We start from the raw sequence: 26,542 nt of genomic DNA on the forward strand, positions 1-26,542 counted from the left end.
GAAATTTAAGAACATCCATTGTGATGTGTATTTTTAGACTCAATATTTGTTTAGACAACAAAGGTTTTTATTGTGAGAATGGTAAGGAGAAAAGGCTGCACCTGAGTGGGCAGATTCGGGTGTAGAACGACAGCCCTGTGTGGGTGATCGAGGTGACATGTGCGTAGGAGATCCCGGGACACTCTCGCCAGATGAAACTGAGCGGTTGAGAGAGGACAGACTGCGACTTGTGTGAAGAAGAGTCGCCTGCTTAGTGATCTTACGGAATAGCGAGTTTCTCTTCTTACTGCAATTGACAAAACATACAGGCCATTAATATGAAAGAACATGCAAGTCTCAAGAAACTAAAATTAGAACAAAGATGTGACTGTAATTGCTGGACTTACCTGTCTTGTCCTTCTCTGGTTTTAGTTTTTTTATTGCGCCGAGCCATTTTGGACTTGTGGCTGGTCTTGCGTGCAGGGCCAACTTTAATGGACGTGTTCTCAAAAGGTGTAGCAGAGATAGACACCTTACTGCCACTCTGCAACATAAAACAAAAAAGTTAAACCTTCAAAATACCTGCAATATCAAAACATCAAGGTGCATCAGATTTGTGACGGTACCTTCAGAATGAGTTCCACAACTTCTGTGTGCACCAGTCCATGGACTGGCTCTCCATTAACATGTGTGATGAGATCTCCTTCTCTCAGTCCAGCTTCATGAGCAGGTCCTCCATCCTCCAAATGCTGCAAATTGACATGTTAAAGCATCTATAGTCTTGCATATGTGTGGATTTAAATGAAAATATACCATTTAAGCATAATCAGAATGCTGTACTTACCCAGACCATGTGGTGCACAGTGTAAATGTCTGTGTCTCCCATGTAAACCCTAATGGCCCGCAAGGTGAAGCCATATTTCTTGCCAGCTCGGTGGATGACTATTGCAGGTTTAATGCTGCAGATGGCCGGGGACAGGTCTCGGCTGGGAGAGGAGTCACGGGACGATGGGTTGGATGAGAGAGAGTGAGGAGACATGGGGCTGGCCAGAGGAGTGGCACCATGGTGATCTGAAAAATAAAAAATCAATAAAATAAAAAATCAAATGACTAATATTTTGAGAAAAAGATACTGGATCAAGATTTTTTTTGGTCCTACTACAGTATATAATTTCTATCGACCAACCACAGAAATTGTGTTCTAGGCCAATGACATTTTACTGTGGATGAGGCAACCCAGCACAATGCTTGGTTTTGACTTCTCTGCCAGTCTGGTTGGGATGGTGTTGAGGCTATGTTTCTTTGACAGGATTGTTGTCTCAGGATCAACAAAACGTACTGATCCAAGATATCTTACTTGGCAAAGTCATGAAGACCAACGATCATATGCACTCGTAGTGTACTTACCAGCAGGAATCATGAGCGACAGGGTGGTGGCGGAGGCTGATTTGATGACCTTGTTGAGTGGGCGTGATGTGTGTTTCTCAGCATCTCCTGACAGCAGTCTGTGCCGAGCTCTGCGGGCAGCCAGGTCACTGATGGCTTTAGGAGTGGAGTTATCAGAGCTTTCAGCACTGAAGCGAGAGGTTCGATCCAACACATCACTGGAACTCCCAGCTGAAGACACCCACATTAACATATTTACTATGATTTATACACAGAAAATGCAAGATGTGTGTGTTTTCTAACATTCTTTTTGGACTAAACTAGAACAGATGGTTGTTGAATATAATTGAGTAAGACTAACGTGTGATTGTGGTTTGGGTGATTTGGCTGGATGTGGAGCCTGGTGTGGTGGGAGATTCATCCAGCCTCAGCTCTCTCTCCACAGGGAGCTCTGGTATGGCCTGTGGCAGATCTTCTCCACGAGGACCCCTCACAGGGGTCTTTCTGCCCCACACACCACCATCCTCTTCGCTGGAGATGGCAAATCGAGGCATTTCGATGATTGCAGAGCAGCAGCGGCGCCGAACTGTCAGAGGAGGACTGGAGTCGCTCTCAGTGTGAGAGGACTCGGAAACAGATAGACGCTTTCTTAGGCTGAAAGAAAGCAAACATGTTTATTTCAGCATGACAGACAATCATAACAGACAAATACAGTTGGTTATAGTGTTGTCACGATACCTAACTTTGGTACCAGTCGGTACTAAATGTGACGATACTTGCATTTCCCGCTATCATTTTGAGCGCTGTTGAATAGATTATGAAAGACCTCTGATTGGCTATTGTGTTTCCAAGGTCATCGGATATGTCTTTGAATGGCTCCTTAGTATGAATGGCTCGGTAGAGAGTGCGATGCAATGATCATTTCACACGCTTCCGGGTTTGGTTGCGCAAGCGCTCGGTAAGGAGCCATTCAAAGACATATCCGATGACACAGTAGCACAATAGCCAATCAGAGGTCTTTCATAATATGTTCAACAGCGCTCAAAAAGATAGCGGGAAATGCAAGTATTGTTACATTTAGTAACGACTGGTACCGAAGTTTGGTATAGTGACAACTACAAAGTTTCTTGTTACGCAATCACACACGTACTAATTTACTTTTTTTCATATTTCAGAATCATAATAATTCACTGATCTCTCTTAACACAATCATAAGTAATCCACCTAGAATTATTTAAAAATCATTTCACGAGCACCACTCACATTTCAGGCGAGCCTACCAGCCAGCTTCGATCTCTGGACTTCAGGCCACTGAGACTATCAATCCGCTCTCCTCCCTCTTCGCTTAAACTGCGCTTAGTTGGAGGAGGGGTGCGCTTCTCCTCATGTAAGGAGAGACGCTCCATACTACTGTACACCTGAAAATGACAGACAGACAAAAACATGAAGAGAGAAACAGATGGAAAATGGGAGCATAAGATAAAAAAGCGATATTAAACTTTGGAGAGCAATGTAAACAATGAGAACAATTGACTGAGCTTGTATCACATTTCATGAAACCATAACATGTCGATTTAAAATTCAGATTTCTGATTGGATGAACCACATTAAAAAGCCATTGTTAACCATATGCATGTATGTGACTGCACATTAATTAAATTCTATATTTATACACCAAATTACTATGTTACTTTGCAACTGGTAACACACAAATGCACTATTTTACATGGGAAAAAAAAGTTAATTTTTTATAATTTTAATGATAAATGTAACTCTTCATTGAACATTGGTGTGTTTAATCGCATTGCTTAATGCTGTGATGGGTGTGATGTATGTATTGCTCCACACCTTGCTGAATCGTGGAGAGCATGAAGAGAACTGGCGGATCTCCAGGTGGTCATCATCATTCGTGTCATCTTCCTCCTCCGAGTCCACATGATGATACCGATCTGAGCGTGCTAGAGGGTTAAGGAGACAGCGACATCTCAGATTGTTTCAGATCAATGGTTTTAACTGCTGAACAATCCAATGTACAATGAAATGCCGGTTTACGTGTATTACAGATAAACATTTTTTGTGCAGTGAATTACTAGCTGCGGAACGCATAAAACATTGAGATTTAGAAACCAAAACTGTTCTTTTCACACCTTAGACTTAGAAATAGTGAAAGTAGTAAAAATCTGATACCGTGACAGCCATATGATAAATTTCACTTCAGCCTCTACTGTTTAAAAACGTACTGTCAAAGTAGCTAGTGTCATCCTCCGACTCCAGCTGAGGGATGAACTCGGCCTTCTGCCTCAGGAGACTGTTCCAGTCCAGATCACTAAAGAAGCGATGCTGTTTCACCTCAAACGCACTCCCTATGAGACAAAGAGAGAGAAGATTGCCTCAAATATTTCTCAGGGAACAGAGTTGTAGGACAACTTCTAAAAAAGAAACAGTCTAAGATTTTCTGATCTGGTTTATTCATACACTATTTCTCTCATCGGATCAAGGAATGGGATCAAGGACAAGTGAGTGTATGTAAGGCTAGAGGACCTGTCCCTAGACGCTCCAGGGGGTTTTGCCGCAGTAGTTTGGAGATGAGATCTTCAGCATCAGGAGGTAAAGCTTCATCACCCTCTGGCCAGACAATCTCATCTATTGAACCAAACATATTGATTGGATCTTGAATGAAAAAAGGGAGTGTATACAACAACAAAAATAGGCAGAGGAGTTGAAATACACACCAAGTTTAGAAGAAAGCAAAGCCAGAATAACATTTATGAAAGAAGAAGTACAGGTAACATTTATGAAAGAAGTACCAGCAAAAGGATGATTGGAACTAAAGAAGATTTTGCATTTTAATATAACACTAACCACTGATGACTTGTCCAAACAGCTCTTCAGGTGTATCTCCAAAAAAAGGAGCACAGCCCACCAGAAACTCATACAAGATGACTCCCATGGCCCACCAGTCCACTGGCTTGCCATAGCCCTGCCTCAGGATGACCTCTGGGGCAATGTATTCAGGAGTTCCACACACCTGATCCAATAGAAATACAGAAGCGGATTAAAAAGGGAACAATTTTGAGTTGGAAACACAATATATTATCATATGACACCTGTACCTGTTTGTCCAGAAATTCTCGAGCGTCTTTTTCGATGTGGCCCTCATACAGATTAGTTGTTAAACTCATTAAACCAATCTTGGACAGGCCAAAATCTGTCAGCTTTATGTGTCCCATTGATGTAATGAGGAGACTGTAAAAAGTCAAGGTATTTCTTAATATCTTATTTATCAACTATAGTGATTAAACATTTTAAATAAAGTGTAGAAAGCCAACCACAAGTACAACAAACGTACTTGTCAGGTTTGAGGTCTCTGTGCACAATGCCATAGTTGTGAAGGTATTCCAGCGCTAGAACAGTTTCAGCAAAATACATGCGTGCCATGTCCACAGGCAGAGCTCCGATGTGCTTCAGGAGGGTGGCACAGTCCCCTCCTACAGAAACACAAACAGCTTCAACTACTGCTCAGACTTGACTTCACCTTACTAACATTCTACCGTGAACATATCTTATTTCTACACAGAAGTGTTTCTTACCTTCCACATACTCCATAACCATGCAAAGGTGTCTCCTCGTCTCAAAGGAGCAGAACATGCTGACAACGAAAGGGTTCTCTGCAAATGTAAGGATGTCTCTTTCTACAAAGGCCTGCTGGATCTGGTTCCTCAGGATCAGGTTCTGCTTGTTGATCTTCTTCATGGCAAAGCGCTGACGGGTCTCCTTATGCCTCACCAGAAACACAGCCCTAAGTAAGGAGAAGCAATGTTGTTAGGCTTTAAACCGTCTCTTTTTGTCTGACATTTATCATTTTTCCTAAGGTAGTGAGATCATATTGTCTTACCCATATGCTCCATTACTGATGAGTTTAATGGTCTCAAAGTCTTCCTCACGAGGAGGTTTAGTTTTGGGTTGTGGCTGAGGTGGCTGTACAGCGGCTCCTCGACTCTGCATGCAAATAAAGGCCTGTGCTTTAAATGCTGAATTTTAATACATGACTTGAAAAACGTAAACCGATAACTATGAGGCATAATCATCTGCACCTGACTCTACTGACGGTCAGTGTGTTCCGTTTGGCATTTTGTAACACCACAATATTTCATCATTTAAACATGTTTAATGTTTACTAAACGGAACTGAGATGTTGGAATATGTGTTTATCATAAACATCATACACTACATGTGAAATCTGCCAATCGTGCCCAAATAATGCAGACAGACTGAATAGTAAATAAGGTATGTAGTACAATCCAGCAAATTTCGTATTTCTTCTACTCACGTCTGTGGTTTCTTCTGTCTCCGGTGTTTCAGGGTTACCGCTATCATAGCTGCTCAGCTGGGCCATTTCTACAAATAGATACAATAAAGAGAAATGGTGGGTGCCTTTAAATACAACACAAATATTGTAGTTTCTAAACTAAGACTGCAAAACTTGATTTAATGAGTGTTCCTTATGAGGATAAGTATCTGTAGATAAAAATCCACATTTAATCCTAAAGATTTTACCCTCAAGGGGGTCCCTGGTGAGGCCCAGCTGGCTGATGATGTAACGGGGGATGTCAGATTTGATGCCCTGACCCTCTTTAGCATGACCCTCAGCAGCTTCTAACAGGTGGTAAAACTCCTCTGGATCAAACTCCTATAACACACACAGGGAGAATTAGGCCTGTTTCTGAATAAAACATGAATTTTATTTTATTTAATTGGGGGGGCAGACAGAAGAACGGCTCATATATGTTGTAGTTCAATTTGAGTTAAACTTTACTTTAATCAGAATGAAAACACTTTGACTTCTGAGATTTAAAATTAGCAAGAAGAGGCTGGTCTCATTACTGGCAACACTGCAAAAAATGACATTCTTCCTCAGCATTTTTGTTTTGTTTCCTAGTAAAAAAATGAAAACTTCCTAAATTACGATGCATTTACATAACAAGAAAAGTGTCCCAAGATATTTAGTCTTCTTTTATGAAAGACAATATAAGAACTTGGTGAGTTATGTTTAAAACAAAATTGTAAATGAAATCTACAGTAAGTTACTGGCAAACCTGCTGCAAAACTACAGCAAAGTTTTACAGTGTATAACAGTGCTGTAAAAAATGAGTATAAAATTAAAACTGTAGCGGCCCCATAATAGACTCATGGTATCAGACAACAAGACCCAAAGTATTCTGATACACATAATAACAAATATTAATAAATTAAAACAACATAAAAGCAACTGAACTAAACACCCAGAATTCAGTCATTAAGTGGAACATAATATTTTTCTTGCGCTTACTCAGGCAGGGTTTCCCCATAGTGTCACTATGAGGTATTAGGGACGTTTTGTGTTCACATGAAGCAGAACAGGTTAACAGCTCATTTCCTCTCTCAGCTGCTGGTCCTCTATCACTACAGAGCTGCACTGCATGTTGTCCCACTATTGACTATACCAGATTACTCAAAATACACATGTGGTCACAATTAGAGTCCTGCTGCGCTGTGTGGAATCACAGGGGCTTTTGTGTTTGCATGCGTGTGTTTGCATGTGTACTGTAAATTAAGAAATAATTTCATAACACACTGTTTTGAAAACTTTATGGCAACAAAACCTAAAAGCGTTTTTTTTTTGCATCATGTAGCTTTAAAATGTGGCCTTGATTCACTGAGAAAATTTTCCCCTGGCAGATTTAGTTTTTTAATTGCTTTTTGTGGAAGCATGTGCTTCATTAAGTATGCAAAGCAGTTTTCTCTGAAGCTCAGAATAATGCTAAGCATTTCAGATCAAAGCCATTTAAGATATCACCGCTTACCAGACACTCCAGCAGACGGGCGGGCCGGGCGATGACTATCATTAGCCTCTTCACCAGTTGGGTGACAAAAGTCACCTCCCCACTTTCCGAGCGCTCATGAGCCTAGCAACAAGCAGAAAAAACAATGCATATGTTAATAATATATTAATATGTAATTATATATTATGTTAATGATTCGTATACAACCGTAACTACTCATCCAATTTTTTTCGGTATTAAGCATGTATTAAGTGAATACTCAGATGCATGGAACATTGGATCCCACTGTGCAATCCGTCACCCTGAACTTCAATATTATTGTGATGAATTAACTGGAAGTGATATCAATCATAACTCCATCATAATCATTTTTTCTTATCATACTGTCAAAACTGATATTTTCTAAACTGAATTAAACATGAAGAATAATATTTACCGGATGCCAAAACGCCTACGGAAATGTAAAATAACAAATAGGTAATAAACGATTTTATATTTAATAATATATCATATATTTAATAACAAATGTACTATATTTAATGATGAATGTTTCTGTTATTAAGATCAAAGACTCAAATAAGTCATGCAATCCCTCAAAGAAGGGATTTGAGTGAATGAAGTTTTCAGAGAAAGTACATTAAAAAGAAGCGTTTAAGGATGTGACAGGAGAGAGTTCATCATTGGGGCAGAGAGAAGCTGTCGAGAGTAGATGCTTTAACAGCAGGCTGACAGTAATAGAGTCATCTTTGACAGACAGTACAGTGACCTCAGGGGAAGTCTAATCAACCGCTGAATAATTTATACAGGTAATGAAACCGCCAGTGAACCGCACACACGGGGTAATAAAGACTCTCCGCACTCAGTAAATACACCACAGACAGTGGGAAGTTCTGAGAGGGAAAGAGAGCTGGGGATGTATTTGAGAGGAAATCATATGAGCTACACTACGCTTCCTGGATGCATGAGGTCAAATAAGGTTTCCTCGAGGACCAGGCATCATGGTGACAGGTCACTCAAGTGACCCCAGACTTGAGATTGGCCCCTGTGGTTTTTAATAATGCAGCCATGGGAGACTCAATGATACACACTGGTCATTTGTAAAAAGGTACAACCAGTCTGTCCTTAAGACAAATACCCAGGTAAACATCTAAAAACTATTAACTGGGACAAAGAAAGGAAGTCCAGGGAAGAAAGAAATCTAAACAAAAATAGTAGCTGATGCAACAAGATGATCAATGAAACTTGCTATAGCATAATACAGAATAAATTTAAAGGGACAGTTCACCCATTTATTCACCCACATGCCATTCAAAAACGGAATATGATTCTTTCTTGTGTGAAACACAAAAGAAGATATTTTAAGAAATGTCTCTGTGGTTTTGTGTCCGTACATTGGAAGTCAATAGAGGCCAGTGTTGTTTGGTTAGCAACATTCTTCAAAATATCTACTTTTGTTTTCTTCAGAAGAAAGAAAGTCACACAGGTTTGGAATGAGTAAATGATGAAAAAATTTTCCCTTTAAGAGTCATATATGATAAATAATAAAAAATCAGGAGAATTAGCACCTTTCAAAACCGCCAAATGACAGAAATAAAATCCCACGCTTTGAAAGCATATTTTTCACACTACCGGTGTGAAGAAATATCAACAAATCCATCAGACTACGAGCTTGACTCCATGCAACCCTGCAAAGTGAAAACAATGAGAAACTCAACTGTTAGATCCTCATGGTTACTGAGTGTGCTCTGCTCCCAGCGCTCTAAAATGTGCTGAAGAACCTGTTCTTCCTCCAGTCTCCTCTGCCACGAAACGCGGGACATCCTGTGTCCGAGCGAGGAACGGTTAAATGCAGAACTCTGAGACGCACGCTTTCTGAGTGCACCTGCTGAAGATGCGATGTATACCGCTCTCCCCGTCTGGACCACCTGTCACCATCAGCGCCCAAACTGAAACGCCCAATTACCACGGGCTGGATGATGTCATCCCTACTCGCCTGAATTCCAAGTATGTGCAACGCATGTATGACGGCTGCGTGATAGCGGTGCGATTGCATGAGATCACGCCGCCCCGCACGGTATCAATTCTGGCAGGCAACAGGGATGGGAGGGTTATGGACAACCAACCAAAAAAAGGTAAATCCTGACCTAATCCCTCCTTCCAAGCTCAGATCCCCCACCTCCCTCTCTCTCTTTCTTTCTCTCTCTCTCTCTCTGCACCCTCCTCATGGGTGTCTGGGATACTCATCCGTCACCAGCGGTGGTTACTGGGGTGTGAAATTAAAATTAGGAGGGAGTTGCATCCCCCATTCCTGACCATGCGCAACAAACACTTGTGCATTCCAACACACGCAAACACCCGCAAGATTTGTAGGTTTTGGAATGGGACCTCTGGGAGTCATAACGCTGGCTCATGCCTATAGGGTACTGTGACTGAGCTAATCAAGACATCAGCAACCTGTCCAACCTTCTGACTAATGCAGGTGTGACAGGTGACCACAGACGCGACGGAAAAGAAGAATAGGGTCAAGAAACCACTTGTGCAAGCCCAGCTGTCCAGAGATGACCTCTGACATCACCGCTATGACAGACACACCGAATTATGGATTTTTATAAAGAACCACATTAAGGACCTCAGTGAAACCATGTGTTGTAAAAAAGTAAATCCTCAAAAATATGCCATCTAATTCCCATATGCCACATACACCACATATATACACATAACACATACCTTAGTCATCAAAAATATTTATATTTATAATATTAATGAATTAATATTTAAAAAAAATAATTATAATTAACATTTTTAGAAACTTAGAAAATCAATAGATTTGAAAAAACAATAGAAACCATCACAGAAATTCTAATGGTTTCCATTAAAACAACATTATGAGCCATTAGCTTTTTCCTTTAAAACCATTACAAAATTCCTTTTGTAGTGTGTTTTGGAAATGATTTCAATTGAATTAAATGGTGGCCTATTGGTTCCCATCTGCCAGATAACATCCCAACCAATATAATCCATCACATACCAGTAGAAACCATTAAATTCTCTACAATTCCCACTTTAACCATTAAATCCACAACATTTTCTATTAAGATTTAAGTAGGGTTCTGTTTTTTGTCAGCAGGGACATCCAACGGTCTTTGTATACTCACATCCTGGTGCAATGTCTCAAGGTTCTCCTGCAGTTCGTAGAAGTAACGGGAGGTGATGAGACCCTCGCGGGATTTATCCAGGCAGTCACGGGCCAGTTCGATGACCTGGTGGTGGATGAAGCTCAGGACGCCGTCGGCTAAAGGCATGACTTTGTCAGGAGCTGAGGTGCATATGAATTCAGCCAGACGTTCCTCCATCTGAGCAGTAGCCTGTGGGAGAGAGGACGCAGAGAGGGACTCTAACATGTATTTTGGAAGTCCAGCAGAGTTGAGATTTACAAAGGCCGAGCCAAGATATGGATATACAGTAGTTGCTCAAAATGATTTTGACTGCACACTTTTTTGAGTACTATTTAATACTTTTTCCAGGTCCAGAACAAATTTCTTTGTGCTAAAAATCAAATTGTGACATTATGATAATAATGTTGTTTTAGAGTTTACCTTGGGAAAACGCTCCTTGTAAACATGGTTCATCATGATGATCTCATGGTCAAAGGATATGGGTGAGCGTCCGGGGCTGAATAAACAAAACACAAAGAAATGGAATAAGCGTAAGAGACTGCAGGTATTGCAAAGGGTCTTTTCTGAAATGTAGATGTATGTATTTTTATATATATTCAAGAAGGTCAGGCCTACAGATCATGTCATTTTAACTTCAATGTTCCTCTAGACGAAACATCAAAGCACAATATACTTGCAATCTAATCTCAATGCAATCTAACCTCATTCATGTCAAAGAAGAATTATACACCAATGTAATAATGTAAATGTTTCACAAGGAATACCAAAAACTTGTGTAGTAGTGTTTGCGTGTCTGAGTATTTCATACATGGAACCATATTACAGATGCAGCTGTGACCGTATGAGTCATCGTGTTAGTAAAGGTAAACTGGTCACGTGACCATGAGGATGAGGTAATGCTATAAGTCATCAATCGAAGCCTCGCGCACCCTATTACACCAACTGATTGAATATACACACACTCCCAATAGCACATCCTGTCAACCTCCAGGGTGCCGTTTAGCAATGTGCCAACACACACACACACTAAATTGGCTCATCTACAGTTGTGTCAATAACAATGAGAGACAGGGGAGAAATATTCTAGTCAAATTTTTAACCTACTTGAGAGCCATTTCGATCAAAAATTACCAACACAGGTGCGGTAAAGAAAGGTTAACTGTGACAGAGATTGACTCGCAGCCGAAGGGAGCTGCATTAACAATCACACTGAGAATATTTCTCCTGCTGAGTGAAGGAGAGACAAAAGAGCAGAAGAAATACAAGAAAATCCCTTGGAGCGATCCTGCACTTTTATTAAATAAAGGATTTAGTCTGTGCAAAGGATCGACGTGAAACTCATGCGCCGCAATAACGCCACATATTCAGACAGATGGTAATTAGAAAATGTCATAATTTTTCTCTGATAGACTCCAAAATTTCTTGGCATCCTCCAAAATCGTCTTTTTGAGAAATGACCTCGACAAAGGTTCTTCTCAATAGTTTTGAGACAAAGAGATTTAATCAAAGTTGTAGATATGTTATTTGCAGAAACATTAAGGAGATCATTAGTTGATAGTATTAATTGATATTAATGATAGTATTCATTATTTTTACGGAAAAGAAAACCATATAATGTCTGTGTATATTAATCAGATAAAAAGAGAGATATATAGAGAAATTCTAACAACATGAAAACTTTGAGCTGTGCCGTTTCAAGAAAATTGACTTTCACCTGCCAGACGACAAAATGGGTAACAACATCCAATAAACGCCTATCCAGATGTAATGTGATGAAGTGACAAGCTTTACAGTATTGATCAATACACCAACAAACTAGATTTTGCCCTAACCAAAAATGTATTTGTGTGGCAGGTGTGCTGGTAGCCCAGATCAATATCTTATTGGTAAAAAATCCTGCTTCACACAACTATAAACAATGCATATCGTCTCTCATATCCTTAAAACCGCTACTTTTAAGTACACGGAAAATTTCCGATAAATTATCGACCATATCGGTATCGGCCGCTAAATGGTCCTTTTTTTTATGTGATCGGTATCGGCCCAAAAATAAAACCAGGACTATAAATTATGAATCATTGGAACCACTTCAGGCTCATGTTAAAATCCAGTACAGTACTGTCTTTCTATCATGATCATTCAATTACTGCTATTAGCAAAACATTGTTGATGTAGGTACAATATTTATGAATGTGTAAATTATATGAACAAAAACATATTGTTTGAATCAGATTGCTGTCTGAATGCTTTCTGTCTTGAGACCTGTCAGACTTTTCTAAGTTGCTCTGGAAGAACATCTATAATTTGTTTATTAAATAAAAAGCATACCAGAAAAGTTTGAAAGTTAAAGAATCGGTAACTATTGTAAAGTAGGCTTAGAAAATGATTTACTGGGAAAAAGGACGTCTATAACGGTTACCTTGGTTTTTGCAGCCAATGTTTTTAAATGAAAGCAGTTGTCTACGTTTTGCCTTTTGTTTCATTCTCAGAAAATGTTATCGGCATTCAATGTTAAAGAATTATAGGTTATCGGCCAACATTTACATATCTGTGCATTCATATTTATCATCTGGTAAATATTTGCATACATCAAGGGTGACCACTGGTAAAGAGTTCTGAAAATATCTAAATATATAATATAACAATATAAAGGACATACAAGGTTTCTGCCCAACAGCGGCAATACATTAAAAATGGCTAAGACAAACTGTTGTGACTGAAACCTTGTTTTCACATGCTGTTACACTATAGGAGTGTCAAATGATTACAACTTTAGTTGAGCTTTTTACACTTGAGCCAGTGTAGTAACCCATTCAAACAAGCATCCAGAACCTCCTGGTAACAATAAAGTGGTGAGATCTGCAAAGGAACTACTTTTTAAAAGCTGAAATTCTAGTTATGTTTAAGACTCTAACAGGAAACGTAATGTTCAAGTATCTAAAGGAACCCCTGCCTTCATTAAAACTAACAGAGAGGGATGCTATCACACAGAACAAAGGAAAAACAGAAGGAGGGGCTTCTAGGGAAAGAGAGAGAGAGAGAGAGAGAGAGAGAGAGAGAGAGAGAGAGGAGGGGATGAATGCGTTAATGTGTCACAACTGAGCGCAGAAATGACCTCTAAATCTCTCCGAGGAACAGGAGACCAGGGAAATCAGCTAGTTAATTGGCCGTGACAGAGTGGTCTGCGCTAACGCAAACACACAAGTGCGCACACACAATCGTATGAGATCACCAACATTTATTTATTAATTTCAAGAAAAAAGCCTTGACTTGGTTAGCCGGAAAGAATCCAGACTGCATGTGTTATATTTCGGCATTGAGCTTTTTATTGAAATATATTTTAATTTCCAGCTACGGCTACCAAATCACTTGACATGTGGATGATGGATGATGACCATTGTATGTCGTGCTAATTTTTTCTCACATGTGTACGCATGTGTGAGTCTGAGCGAGTTAAGACACTGAAAGAGAGAGAATGATGGAAAACGTTCTGTGTCCACTGCATGAAGCAACAGCTCTGTCTATTCTCTCTGCACGTCTGCTACCAAGACCACGAAATTAGCATAATCTGCTCCATTTCCTCATGTCTAATTAAGCAGCACGAGATTCGACCACAGTTCCCCCCTCAAACCATTCGTCTTTTTCTATCAACAGCAGAAACGGATCATCTCGGGAAGCGGTAATCTGTAAAATGTGTCAAGAGCAACCCCTCTTTTGCTCATCCAATATTTATGGACCTAATTCTGGAGCGCTGAACCCCTACTGAGAGTGTCTAGATACTAAAGGAGGGAAGGCCGGTGTTTCCTAAATAAGTCATCTTAACCGAGAGATAGAGAGAGAGTTGTGTTTACAGATAAGCAGCTCATAGGAGAGGTAAATCTAAATCCCTAGTGGTTGAGAACAAAACAATCGAGTCCGTCAGCGAGTGATTCCTTGAGTTATACAGCTCTTTTCTGAGAATAACAGAGACGGTAAACAGAGAAAAAGACAGATGGGTAAATCTCATGAGAACACGTCTGGGTCACATTTCTCCCACAAATGAAAAGAATTAAGAAAAAATAATGGGGAATTAAAATTTTCATGAAGATTATGACCAATAAGATGTGAAACACATTTCCTTCTACATTTTTATTCTTAAGAAGAAGAAAATGGGATAAAAACGCAATATATTTTAGTATACAATTAAAACTGCTATGACTTAAAATTGAAGGCACTGCAACAAATCCTACAATGCTGTATGAACATTTAAATGTAAATAAATAATACACATTAATTCACTAAATTAAATCTCAATAATTAAAAAAATAGCTTTATTTTCTATATAAAATATTTTTGTATTTCTTACTCAATTTGGGGAGTAACCCTGGCATTTTACTGACAGGTTTCGTGAGAATCACGCAGAAAGACCTGTGTGGCAGAAGAGTTAATGATGCATCAACGTGAAGGGCAAACAGGCTGAATAATACTTCTTCTACCTTTGCGGATGGAGTCTAGAGAATAGGGTGCGGCAGTTTCCTGTCAGAGCTGAAGATTTGGCCTTTAAGAGTGAGTGAGAGCCCAAGGGCCCACCTGACATCACGCTCACAACTTCATGTTCTGTTAAAGAACAACTTTTGATTGCTGTGAAATGGGAATGTGCGTGCAGCCACGCACCTGAGACTCCGGGAGCGGGGCCGCATGGCTGGAGATCTCCTCCCGTCCTCATCTGTGATGCTCTCTGAACTGAAGTGTTTGGTGAGGAAGTGCAGCTCGTCCGCGGTGGGCTGGAAGGGCAACTGGTGCAGCTTCTCCTGAGATGAACATGATGACTGTGAGAAGCAGAGAGGGAGGGATTACAAGGACAGAAGGCATTACATAGGTTGCCCTGACTGTCAATCAAATGCCTTCGTTGATGGAGCATTGTTAATTGATAAAATAAACTGTTTTTTTTAACGTTTCAAAGACTTGGGTATTAGCAGTTAAGTAAGAGTGCTTATCGTTCAGAGGAAAAATTTGGTTTGAACTTATACCCCTACGGAAGCAGACGTCTGACTGAGTTACATTTTCAGGGACAGAAATCTTTTGAAGTGACCACATCAATAGGAGGCTACTGACTGCTTTGTACCTAGAGTTTATCCTACTGCAGGGTCAATAGGATAAACCTTCTGGACAAGGTTATGATTTGGGGTCAAATACAATATCAGTGATGCATATATCTCGGGGTTTATACAACAGATAAGGACGACAGGTAGAGCATAAGCAACAACAGACAAACACACACACATAAACACTCACCGAGACTGTTGAGCTGGGAGTGTTGGTTCCATACCCGGAGGACGGCAGAGAGGCAAGTGACCAGCGACGCCCGTCCGTCCTAAAGTATAGGATGATTTAAAAAATCGCTGCTGATACTATAGTAGGACTAGCAGTAATAAACAGCACCAGAACCATTTACTGTAGACCATCGCAAAAATATTACGCAATCAAATCAGAAAGCAAAAAGTGACAAAAAAATGAATCAAACTGCAAATTGATAAACAATGAAGAGTGTGACATTCAACAGTGCAGTTCAATAAGACATGTAAACATACATGATGCTGTCTAAGCTGCCTGTACACACAGCACCAGTGTTGGGAGTAATTAGTTACAAAAGTAATGCATTACAGTAACCTAATTACTTTTTGCTGTAACGCAGTAGTGTAAGGCATTACTAATCAATTTTCAGTAATATTTTACTCAGTACATGTTCAGTAATGCTTGCGTTACAACAAACGTATCGCCCGCGAGACATTAACAAATCAAAAATCCCGCCAAGTAAGTTCATTTCCTGTTCGTGAATAGACGCGTGTGGTGTCATTCATCTCCCTCTGGCTGGTGGAACTTTTTGTATTGTAACGCGGCATGATTTCAGTCTCTGAGCTAAAGGTCCGGGGCTATTGGCCCCGCCCGGTTCGCTGTAAGCCCTAGCGCCAGTGTTGCCAGGATGGCGGTTTTCCCGCACAATTGGGCTATTTTGAAAATGCAGTTGCGGGAAAAATTATGGAGGGTTGCGGGTTTTTGGGCTACTTTCATAACGTACTGCGGCCGCCAAAATGTTTATTTATATTCTAAGGATAAATGTTAATTGATGAGATTCTTAATGTGTATTCATACTCGGATGAATACCTGGCAACTCCAGGACAGGCCCGTTCTCAAAAGTGTGGGGAACGAGTGTCTGACAGGCAGGCTACAGTACAGGGAGGGACGCGGGAGCTCAGCTCAACCAAAGAGAAAAATATATTAGACAATGTGGTGGTATTAGACAATGCATCCGAATTATGCTTTTACCAATGTTTCGTAAGGTGCATCAAGAAATCACGCGTGAGTGTACAACAGTTGATTCTTCCGGCTGCCAAATATCACATATCACATGTGCTTGTACACATTATACATACGCAATATATTTAACCATGCTTATTTCTTAAGCAAGTTTTTGCATGTCTTACGAAAAGAAAACACGTTTCTTGTCCATTTCATGCGTGGCCTCGAGCAAACATGGGATCTTTTTTAAAGGGACACTCCTCCACCCAAAAACGAAAATTCTGTTATGGATTACTCACCCTCTAGTTGTTCCAAACCTGTATGCATTTCTTTGTTCGGTTGAACACAAAGATATTTGGTAGAATGTTAGCAACTGAAAATTCTTTGCCATCATTGACTACCATAGCAGAAAAAATTATAATGGTAGTCAAAGGTGACCCAGAATTGATTGCTTTCCTAAATCCCCCAAAACATCTTTTGAGTTCAACAGAACAAGAAATATATACAATACCTAGGAAACCTTTCAGATAAGTAAATATAGCAATAGAAACATCTTTTGGCAGTTGTTAACTTTGATTTGACCCCGGAAAATAATTGGGCTAGTTTTCATTCCCTTTGGGCGGGTTTTGAGGGGTCATTGGGCTGCTTTCAGGAAGCTAGTTAGCAAGATCCCTGTGACCAGCAGCAATGACAAGGTATGCTAACGTTTACATGATGACTAGCTAGAATTCTATAGAATCTAGTTCAATGATGGGATGGGACTATTTTGTATTTAAATACCTTTGAAAAAAAATATTGTATTTTGTATTTAAATGTGTTTAATCTTAGTATTTTTGTATTTTCGAACTTAAATACTTTTTGCCAATCAACCTCCTTATTAGACTGCATGGATGGGCAGTGTTTCAAATACATCCATTTGAAATACAAAATACTATTATTTTGTAATAGTATTTTGTATTTAAATGCATTTAATCTAGTATTTTTTGTATTTATTTGTGTATAGCCTAGTTAATTCAAGAAATCAGCAGTCTAAAGAGGTTGATTGGCAAAAAGTATTTTGTATTTTGAAAATACAAAAATTCAAAGACTTATTTTAAAATGTTAAGTTCTACTTCTGTAGTTATTTTGGTGAAAGTAACTCAAAAGTAATACAGGAGTCATGTAACATATTACAATTCTGAGACAGTAATATTGTAAGGTAAGGGATTACTTTTAAATAACAGTAACAAGTAATCTGTAATGTATTACAGTTTGGAAGTAACTTGCACAACACTGCACAGCACACACACAAAAACATAAGGCCTATGCCTATGTAAGATGATACAATGTACACTACCAGTCAAAAGTTTAGGATCACTTATTCTTTATTTATATATTTTTTCACATTTTAAAATAATGGTAACTTCATCAAAGCCATGGAATAACACTATTGTAACTGTGGGAATTATGTTGTAACTAAAAGAACCCAAAAAGATGAACTCTTATGTTATATTTTATCATTTTCAAATCAGTCACCCTTTGCCAAGAATGAGCAAAATCGTACATTGGGCATTTTTATCATCCAGCTTCTTGAGGTCCCAACCTGGGAAGCTTTGCAAACAGGATTTAAGGATGTTCCATCTATACTTGCTACTTTTTATTTATTATTTGGTCCAAGAAATCCAATTAAAAATAGTTTTCTAATAAAAGAAATCCAGTTACACTTTAGTAGAAGGACCAATTCTCACTATTAACAAGTTGCGTATTAGCATGCATATTATTAGAATATTGGCTGTTTATTAGCACTTACAAAGCACATATTCTGCATGACCATATTCTACATCCCTAATCCTACCCAATACCTAAACCTAACAACTATCATACGAACTATTAATAAGTACCAAATTAGGAGTTTATTGAGGCATAAGTCGTAGTCAATGGTTTGTTAATAGCGAGAATTGGACCTTCAAATAAAGTGTGACCAGAAATCCATATGTTGGTACAATTATATTTTTACAAAAATAATTTCAAACATAACCCTTCAGATTAAAAGATTTTTAAGATCATGAGAAACATTTTTGTCAAGTGATCCTAAACATTTGACTGGTAGTGTTACAATAAGCAAACACAGGCAGACATTTAAGAAACTACTGTAAGCTCACAAGCATACACGATTAAACAGATAAAAATCATTTTGCAAATCACAAATTTCACAAAGCATTTTCTCAACAAGAAAACATGTACTTAAAATGTAGCTGTGTGCTTTAATCTCCCTGTGCCTAAAAGGTAAATTGAATTATTTATGCACACAAGCACAGATGTCTATCAGATCAAACCTTCTGCTGGATTTTTAAAGATTTGATTTTGCTTTTAAGCACACAGCCAAGCTGTTTGTATGCGGCTAGCTGAACGCAGTAGTCTGATTAAAAATGTATAGGCCGAGAACATAAATGAAGTCTGAGATGTTTTTAAATCTGACTGACAGCTCTAATGAAATGGAAATGCTTAGTATGGGTAGCCATGCTGGAAGCAGACACAGGAGATAAAGGAAGCGGGGTGATCATTACCTGTCAGCCCTGTGTCCATGGCTATATGGAAAAAATACAGCATTAACACGGATGCTACTGTGTGTGTGTGTGTGTGCGTGTGTGTGTATAACAATCCATTACAACCATTCAATTTTAGTTTTGTATATGATAAGCCTTTAAAAGTTACTTTTTTAGAGAGATTTTTTTTTATTTAACTTTGGAATAAAACAACATCAACTAATGTCAGTTTTGGGTAAACTCTGGGTTTCTGTAGTACTGATTGTTTTAAGTCTACTTCTCTTTGTCCATTAGGTGGCACTGTTGGTCCATGAGCGACCGTGACTCAACTGCTGACATTCAAATGAATCTCTTTCATTAAGCCTGAGGTCATCAGCTTGGTGTGTTCTCTCCCAGTTGTTAAAGCATTACCGTCTTTTGCTGCTTAATTACCAATTCAGATTCACTCATTAACATTCTCGGTATCATTATTCATAGCCACAGTGAAGGATTATGGGATACTACAAATTAATTGAAAGCGGGGTGCTTAATAACCAACAGATGAGAAGCAAACTATGACAATTATACTTGCAGAGGAGCCAGAGATGTTTTACTTGCTGAATTAAACAATGAATGCACTGTAAACTTTAGATCACTAATGAAATATAATTGTATTTATTTGTTCAATAACATTTGATTAGGTGAAATTTGGGGGAAAAACCCACACACAAGAAGCCTATGACATCAAACCTATGACAACTGTAAAACCTGTGATGTCACTTACCTGCGAGCTGGCACAAAGGAAAAGTGGGCAGCAGTGTTTGGTGAGAAATTGCGTGGACTGTCCAATGGACTGCTTCCTGAAAGAGACCCAAAATGAGCAACTTAGGACATAACGTACAACTCCTAAATACATAAGATTTTGCAATTTATTAAAAGGTGAGAATCTTCACTGGAATTAATTTTTGTGCCACATACGTTCAAAGATGGCAAAGACGGTGTGAGCAAAATACACACGAGCTGCTTGCGTAAGTGAGAAATACATTATGCCCATTATAAGTAAACTCAATTGCCTACTGGTCTCTCCTCCATTTCTGTCAATCTTTTCCTTTATTTTATTCATCAAAGCCCTTTAAGGACCCTTAAGGAGAGTAGGTTATTGGGTAAGCTCATTGAGAAAAGCGGTACAGAGATAAACACACTTTGATCACAGGCTTTTACTCCTCTCCTGCGTATCTCTTTGAGAATAGATTAGTGCTTGGAAAGTGAAGCACTTATACCTATTTAACTGCTCTAGGCAATGGACCCCTCTATCAAACATCCCTCAAGTAGAGAGCTATATTGCATAATCACATTATTTAAAGACCTGCAGACCATGAACCAAAAATCCTTTTTTGATTAACTCAAATTCATATTCAACGGATTTGGCTAAGAACTCCCGTTCATTATAAGCACTTCAGGGAAATAAAGTAGGTTTCTTGATCTGGGCTCTTCACGTTGTGTACATCTTTACGTCACAACTGAGGATGCATTATGTAAAGAATTATACAAACTTTACTTCTTATTAAAAGATTAAGGGCACCATTACTGTTCTAACTACTGTACTGTAAAAAGCCCACTTTCTAGTCATTTGTGAATTAAAAAGCGGAGATCCAGGCATCATCAATCAACCCAGTCATTTTGAGCAATGGGGGGCTCCTATCTGGACTGTGTGGTATGGCTCGGGTCACAATCCTCCCATGTATTAATCATGCATTAATGCATTCGGCGAGAGGCCCGTGCCAAACCTTAAATATTAATGAGAGCATAATTCATTGTCAGGAAGTGACTGTAGGAACAGCTGCGCACAGCTGGACCGGAGCACGGAACGGTGTGGATCCGTCACGGAGAAGCATTCATGTAGAGGAAAATTCTGTCACGGAGTGGCTGGGGGAACATAGTAGAGATAACTCAGATGGCATGATAGTGTGTTACACAGCAAGGCACCTGTTTATTTTTCATCAAAACAAGTGTTGTGGATGAAGGGTTTGCTGAAGAGATGTAGGGACTCTTATATGGTACAGAGACAAGGGAATTGAAAAATGAAAATCAGCACCCTGTTGAATTACATGTTCACAGCCGAATGTGACAAAGATGTGTTTTCGCATGACAGTGTGAACAGCAAAAATCCAATTGAATGTGACATTTCCACACATTCCAATTTACAATTTTAAGCGGGAGTCTTTCAAATGTGAAAAAAATCGGATTTTTGTGCAATGTGACTTGACTGAGTACAACTGACTAGCGGGAACGGACGATCATAAATCTAACTCACATATGTTGATGCATGACTTATCAAAAATCCGATGAACTTGAACTTATCTGATAATACAGTAGAGTTTAAGTTCGTCCGCTTTTTTTAAATATCAGATATTTTATTAATTAAAAAATGTGTTGGTGTAAAAATGTAATGCCCAGGTAGGTTTGTTTTTATGCACGTCAGATTTTATTGCTAATGTAAAAAAAAAGAAGTGATTTTATTGCTCTGTGAATGCGAGAGTTCCACTCAGAAAAGAAGATGGAAAAGTAAGTTAAGAGCTGGAACAGACAAAAAGGGTTTGGATAAATGGCATGACATCAGGCTTTGCTTATTCTCAAACACCATGAAACACCATATAAACAGTGAAGCAAGAACATATAAATATGCAATGAAACATACCAAAGCAAATTGGGCAAGCTAGAGGAGATCTGAAGTGATTTTTAAGTATTGTACATACAGAATAGGGATGGATTTTGATTTACTAAGATCAGTCTTCACTTCTTATAGAAACCGCAGTACCACATTAGCATTTACGCTCACTAAACCCGATTCTTTCCATGCTCATTTTGTCTACAGTTCAATGACAGCCCACACAGAACTTCGGTATTTATTTGTGTTGCTGCTGGTGTCATACCCTGGCAAACGGCTTCCGGAAACAGACTGCAATCAGTGTAGTGCGGCAGTACAAACCCCCTGTTGATTCGGTTTATCTGAGTATTTAGCTTCTGCTGCTTCTGATGGCAGTCACATTAAAATGCTCCTAATGGCTTTGTTGTGCCTCGAATGAAGGTACGTTTGGTGTAATGTTCCCTTTCAGATTTGTTTATTTAAAGACAAACATGTAACTTTCACATATACCAACCGCTTGCTGCAGCATCACCAAAATCACTTCCAGTAAGAACATTTCAAAAACCGTACATTGTCCAGGGCAGCACGATATGTTATCGCGATACCACCAAATCCCATTGAAAGCTGGCTGCGATATGCAATGTGTCGATATTTTTTTTAATGCGTAGCTTGTCCGTGAAGCACGGCTCTGGGATCAGTAGGAAATGCTGCTCGATCTAAAAGCAGTGCGAGTTTGAGTCGCTTATAATGTGCATTTGAAATAGCAACACCCGTCAAACATGATCATTATAAATATACTTTATTATCATAAAAATACCCGATGAGGCTTGATTAACAGTGATAAAAAGACGTCCGTAGGCATTTACTAGATTCTAGAACGTGTTATGGTCTTCTTCTGCAGTGCGTATTTAGCGTTTCAGCACAGAGCGCCCTCTGGCTTTCAGATGCAGCAGCATTTCCCCGTACTTCACTCACAAGCTGTGCATAAATCACGTGATATTTATCGTCGGTTTATCGCGACAGCCCTATAAATTGAATTTATATTGCAAACTGAATATAAAGCAGTAGTTACAAGTAACTGTAATGCTGGTAATAGACATGTCATGGATGTGTTCTTTATCCGATAATGTCTGTGTGCTCTAACCCAGCAGCTGTTATTCATGAACATGAGTGTGCGCAAACCGACGGTTTTACCCATTAAAGCAGTGACTACTATTGATGAACAGACATCAATGCAGCCAAGTATTCAAGACGGTGAGAATGAGCTGTGGGCTTTATGCACGCTCACACACTGAGCTTATTTAAAAACAGATTTAGTCGTCATCTTAATCTCTCTCCATCTCTACACGCACACACTAGTATAGGGCTGTCAAAGGCTTTAGGCTCTGACAGCTGATCTCTCCATTTCTCTTTCATGCAAAGTTTTTGCGCAAGGTGGAAGTGACACGAGGGACACGCCCACTGGCGAGGCAGCACTTTCATTTCGAGTTTTATCACAAGCTTCAGTTTTATTAAAGCATCAGCCTGACAACTGCAGTGATATGCAGTGCTTTGCAAAGTAATTAACCTGTCTTATTTTATGGAATGACAAATCTCTGTGGTATTTTTATTTCACAGCACTAAAATTGAAAGCTCAAACGCTCAAACATAATGCAAAGAAAACTCCATAATGGTGTTAGGAGAAACGTTCAATGTTATTTTTTATGTAATTAAAAAGAAGAACACATTTTTCTGGTGTATTTAACAGCTTCACACAATGTTCAGGTGTTATGTGGACTGATTATTTGTGGCGGATGTGATTATTGCTTTGTTTTATTTAGTTACACGATGCTTTAAATTCAAAACTGAACTGAGATCAGAGCTCTGACTGGGTAATTTCCCATTCCATGTTCTTGTTCTTTAGTCATTGCAATATAAATCTGGCCTTTGCAATTGTTCTCTGATAAATTATTTATTTGGGCTTCACTTTGTATGAGATTCTACTGAAGAATTACAGTACCATGTATAACAACTTCCATCCTACTTGTCTGTTTTTTCCAGGATAATCACCTTAAATTTGAGCTGATCTCTATTTCATATGACCACACAATTCAGTTTTTCCTAAAACTGGGCCATTGTTTCTGGCAAACTCCGTATGTGCTTTTACATGGTTTTTGACAAAACAGTAGCTGCTTTTGATTTCCCATATATTCTTTTCTTACAAATCATTTTACTTGATCTGTAACTTCTTAGCAAATATATTTATTTTTTATTATCTCAACCTTGAGGTAACCATCCATGAGGAATGTCACTGTAGGTATTTTATTGATCCACAGATGCAGGCCAACTGTAAGGCAATTGTTTTTGTTGCTTTTGTTGTATGCAGTTTTATAAAATCAAAAAATGTTTTGTTTGCTTTCACGTTTACACCACTCCCCACGCACAACGGAGAATCACTGATCTGCATGAAAACATCAAACTAGCGTTTCCTCCTATAAGCACTATTACTACACTACTAGACTACACACCATAGTTTGTGCGTGTATGTCTATGACATGGATTTGATAATGCCTCACGTATCACTGGTAAAGGTTAATAAGAATAATTTCAGAAGCAGATTTCGAATAAGGAAAGAACAAATCTGCTGATCCCTAAGGAGGCACACAGAGAAATTGCATTAGTAAATGTCAACTGTCAATCCATTCATAATGCCTGTGAATTAGATCACATTAAAGTTTCTCTATTGCCAAATGCGGTTTAAGGGTTGCCATGGAGTCATACGTTTTAAATATTACATGAACAGCCGCCACACAGAATAGGATGATTTTTCATGAAAATATGAATACCATTAACTGTATTATCTGTGAAATTAATGCATTGGCCTTGCTATCTAGGCTGAGATTCCTACTTAAAATGCAACCATTCAAGTGATCTGTAATACTCTACATACAGTAGGCATTAAAGGGATAGTTCACCCAGAAATTAAAATTCTGTCATCATTTACTCACCTTCAAGTTGGTCCAACCCTGTACAAATGTCTTTGTTCTGCTGAACACAGAGAAAGAAATCTGGAAGTGTGTAACCATTCTGGGGCATTACTGACTACTGACATAGTAGGAAAAAACTACTATAGGAGTCAGTGGTGCCCCAGAACTGTTTGGTTTCCCACATTCCTCACAATATCTTCTTTTGTGTTTAACAGAACAAAGCAATGTATACAGAACAACAAAATAAGAACTATTATATATACTTTAAAATGGTAAATAATTACATTTACGTTTTATTCATACTCGGGTAGTTTACAAATAAACCGTACCATATTTAACATCTGAAAAAAGCCGTGGTTTTAAAAATCAAACTGTTCACATGTATATTTTATAACATTTTGCCAAATAATCAGTGGACTGTTACAAATTAATGAACACCAAACCAAGACATGTTCAATGCACAACATTTTATTGGAATTTAGTGCAATGTTAATAATTTGTCAAATTAAATAACTGTAAACCTTTAACCCACAGCAACAGAAGGATTGGTGAAATATAAATGAATTAAATTTTCATTGGTGAATTAAAGTCCATTAACTTGGATTCTTTCCAAATTTGACGACGGTAAATCCCGGCCGTACACAGAATTTTAGAAATACCGAGGTCCAAAAACAAGTTTGTCCCAAACAAAAAAATGATATATTTTCTTGAGCTACATACGTGCATTTTAGAACAATTGGAGTGCAAATTAGATAACAATAGCTAAAACCATTTGTTATGTTTATCAGTGATGTGTAAACACATGGTCAATTGATATTTTTCTACAAATATTGCCAAATTGAAATACAATCAATCTTTCAAGAGCATTTGGGTTTGGAATGACAAATGCAAGCCCCATTTTCCTTTGACGTTTTTGTGTAGCTACAGACAGACATCAAATTACAAAATTACATCAAATTTTTGTCTCGTTTCAGCATTTTGTAGTTTGCATTAATGGATATTACAATCAGCCATTTAGTCAGGTTCATTATTTAAATGTTGACGAGTGTCAAGCACGCTCAAATTGGGAGCGCAAACAATCCACCGGATTTGGTCTAGCACCGATCTTTTGGCAGCGCTCGAAACATACTCCAAACTTCATAAAAATTCATTTGTTATCAGAAATTCTTAATTTTATATTTTAGAAAACCGAATAGGGCAATAGCCTGGAAACCCATAATTTTCTCCATTCTCAATTTTCTTTTTTCCCATACTAATCCAGACCTGGAAAACAAATAAAAATCCATACTTTTCCAAAACGCGTAGGAACCCTGAGCATAACCAACAGGCTATCTGCAAATGTTGCTGTCTAACATGGGAACAGATTCTACTTTGGCAGAATACCCATGGAGCCTAAAAATGTCTATGTAGGCAGCTCGAAAGGGCTGAAGAAGAGAAAGAGAGAGAGAAAGTGAAAGAGAGACTGTTTTTACCTGGGTGTCCATGCAGTGGTGAATGGGGGCGAGGCAAAGTGGGTGAGGTGCTGGATGTCACTATCAAACTCTTCCTGTTGCTGGTCCGACAGCTGTACAAGAGAACATCCAAACATATAATTCAGTATCATCAAATGTCACACACACTAAACTGCCAAAGTATTCACATGGGGGATTTTTTGGTAGACTAAACCAAATATAAAATATACTATAATTCACGGTATTAAATCGGACAGCATGCCCATTCAGAAAGATTACAATGTGCCAACAGCTGTACAGTACAGACATACTATAACTATAAATGGCAGTGT

At 38.7% G+C, this 26,542-nt stretch overlaps 1 protein-coding gene across 6 annotated transcripts in view; it reads right to left on the reverse strand.

Moving 5' to 3' along the window:
• mast2 (microtubule associated serine/threonine kinase 2) overlaps window positions 1-26,542 on the reverse strand; it is a 133,886-nt gene that overhangs the window by 5,030 nt on the left and 102,314 nt on the right. For 4 of the 6 annotated variants that reach the window (XM_057337232.1, XM_057337234.1, XM_057337236.1 and 1 more), the window contains 25 exons: window positions 26,232-26,323; window positions 19,931-20,006; window positions 19,189-19,209; window positions 15,638-15,716; window positions 15,017-15,171; window positions 10,784-10,859; window positions 10,343-10,552; window positions 7,209-7,310; window positions 5,923-6,055; window positions 5,696-5,763; window positions 5,261-5,364; window positions 4,956-5,164; window positions 4,715-4,853; window positions 4,479-4,611; window positions 4,228-4,393; window positions 3,907-4,008; window positions 3,606-3,728; window positions 3,214-3,323; window positions 2,629-2,783; window positions 1,727-2,019; window positions 1,387-1,596; window positions 824-1,050; window positions 606-728; window positions 387-523; window positions 102-286 (listed from right to left, as the gene is read on the reverse strand). In XM_057337232.1, the coding sequence (XP_057193215.1) occupies window positions 102-286; window positions 387-523; window positions 606-728; window positions 824-1,050; window positions 1,387-1,596; window positions 1,727-2,019; window positions 2,629-2,783; window positions 3,214-3,323; window positions 3,606-3,728; window positions 3,907-4,008; window positions 4,228-4,393; window positions 4,479-4,611; window positions 4,715-4,853; window positions 4,956-5,164; window positions 5,261-5,364; window positions 5,696-5,763; window positions 5,923-6,055; window positions 7,209-7,310; window positions 10,343-10,552; window positions 10,784-10,859; window positions 15,017-15,171; window positions 15,638-15,716; window positions 19,189-19,209; window positions 19,931-20,006; window positions 26,232-26,323 (3,428 nt within the window). The remainder of the gene's footprint in view (window positions 1-101; window positions 287-386; window positions 524-605; window positions 729-823; window positions 1,051-1,386; window positions 1,597-1,726; window positions 2,020-2,628; window positions 2,784-3,213; window positions 3,324-3,605; window positions 3,729-3,906; window positions 4,009-4,227; window positions 4,394-4,478; window positions 4,612-4,714; window positions 4,854-4,955; window positions 5,165-5,260; window positions 5,365-5,695; window positions 5,764-5,922; window positions 6,056-7,208; window positions 7,311-10,342; window positions 10,553-10,783; window positions 10,860-15,016; window positions 15,172-15,637; window positions 15,717-19,188; window positions 19,210-19,930; window positions 20,007-26,231; window positions 26,324-26,542) is intronic. The other 2 variants (XM_057337233.1, XM_057337237.1) reach the window with 1 other exon arrangement.

Source organism: Triplophysa rosa, linkage group LG7, assembly GCF_024868665.1.
Source record: "Triplophysa rosa linkage group LG7, Trosa_1v2, whole genome shotgun sequence".
Classification (NCBI taxonomy): Eukaryota; Metazoa; Chordata; class Actinopteri; order Cypriniformes; family Nemacheilidae; genus Triplophysa; species Triplophysa rosa.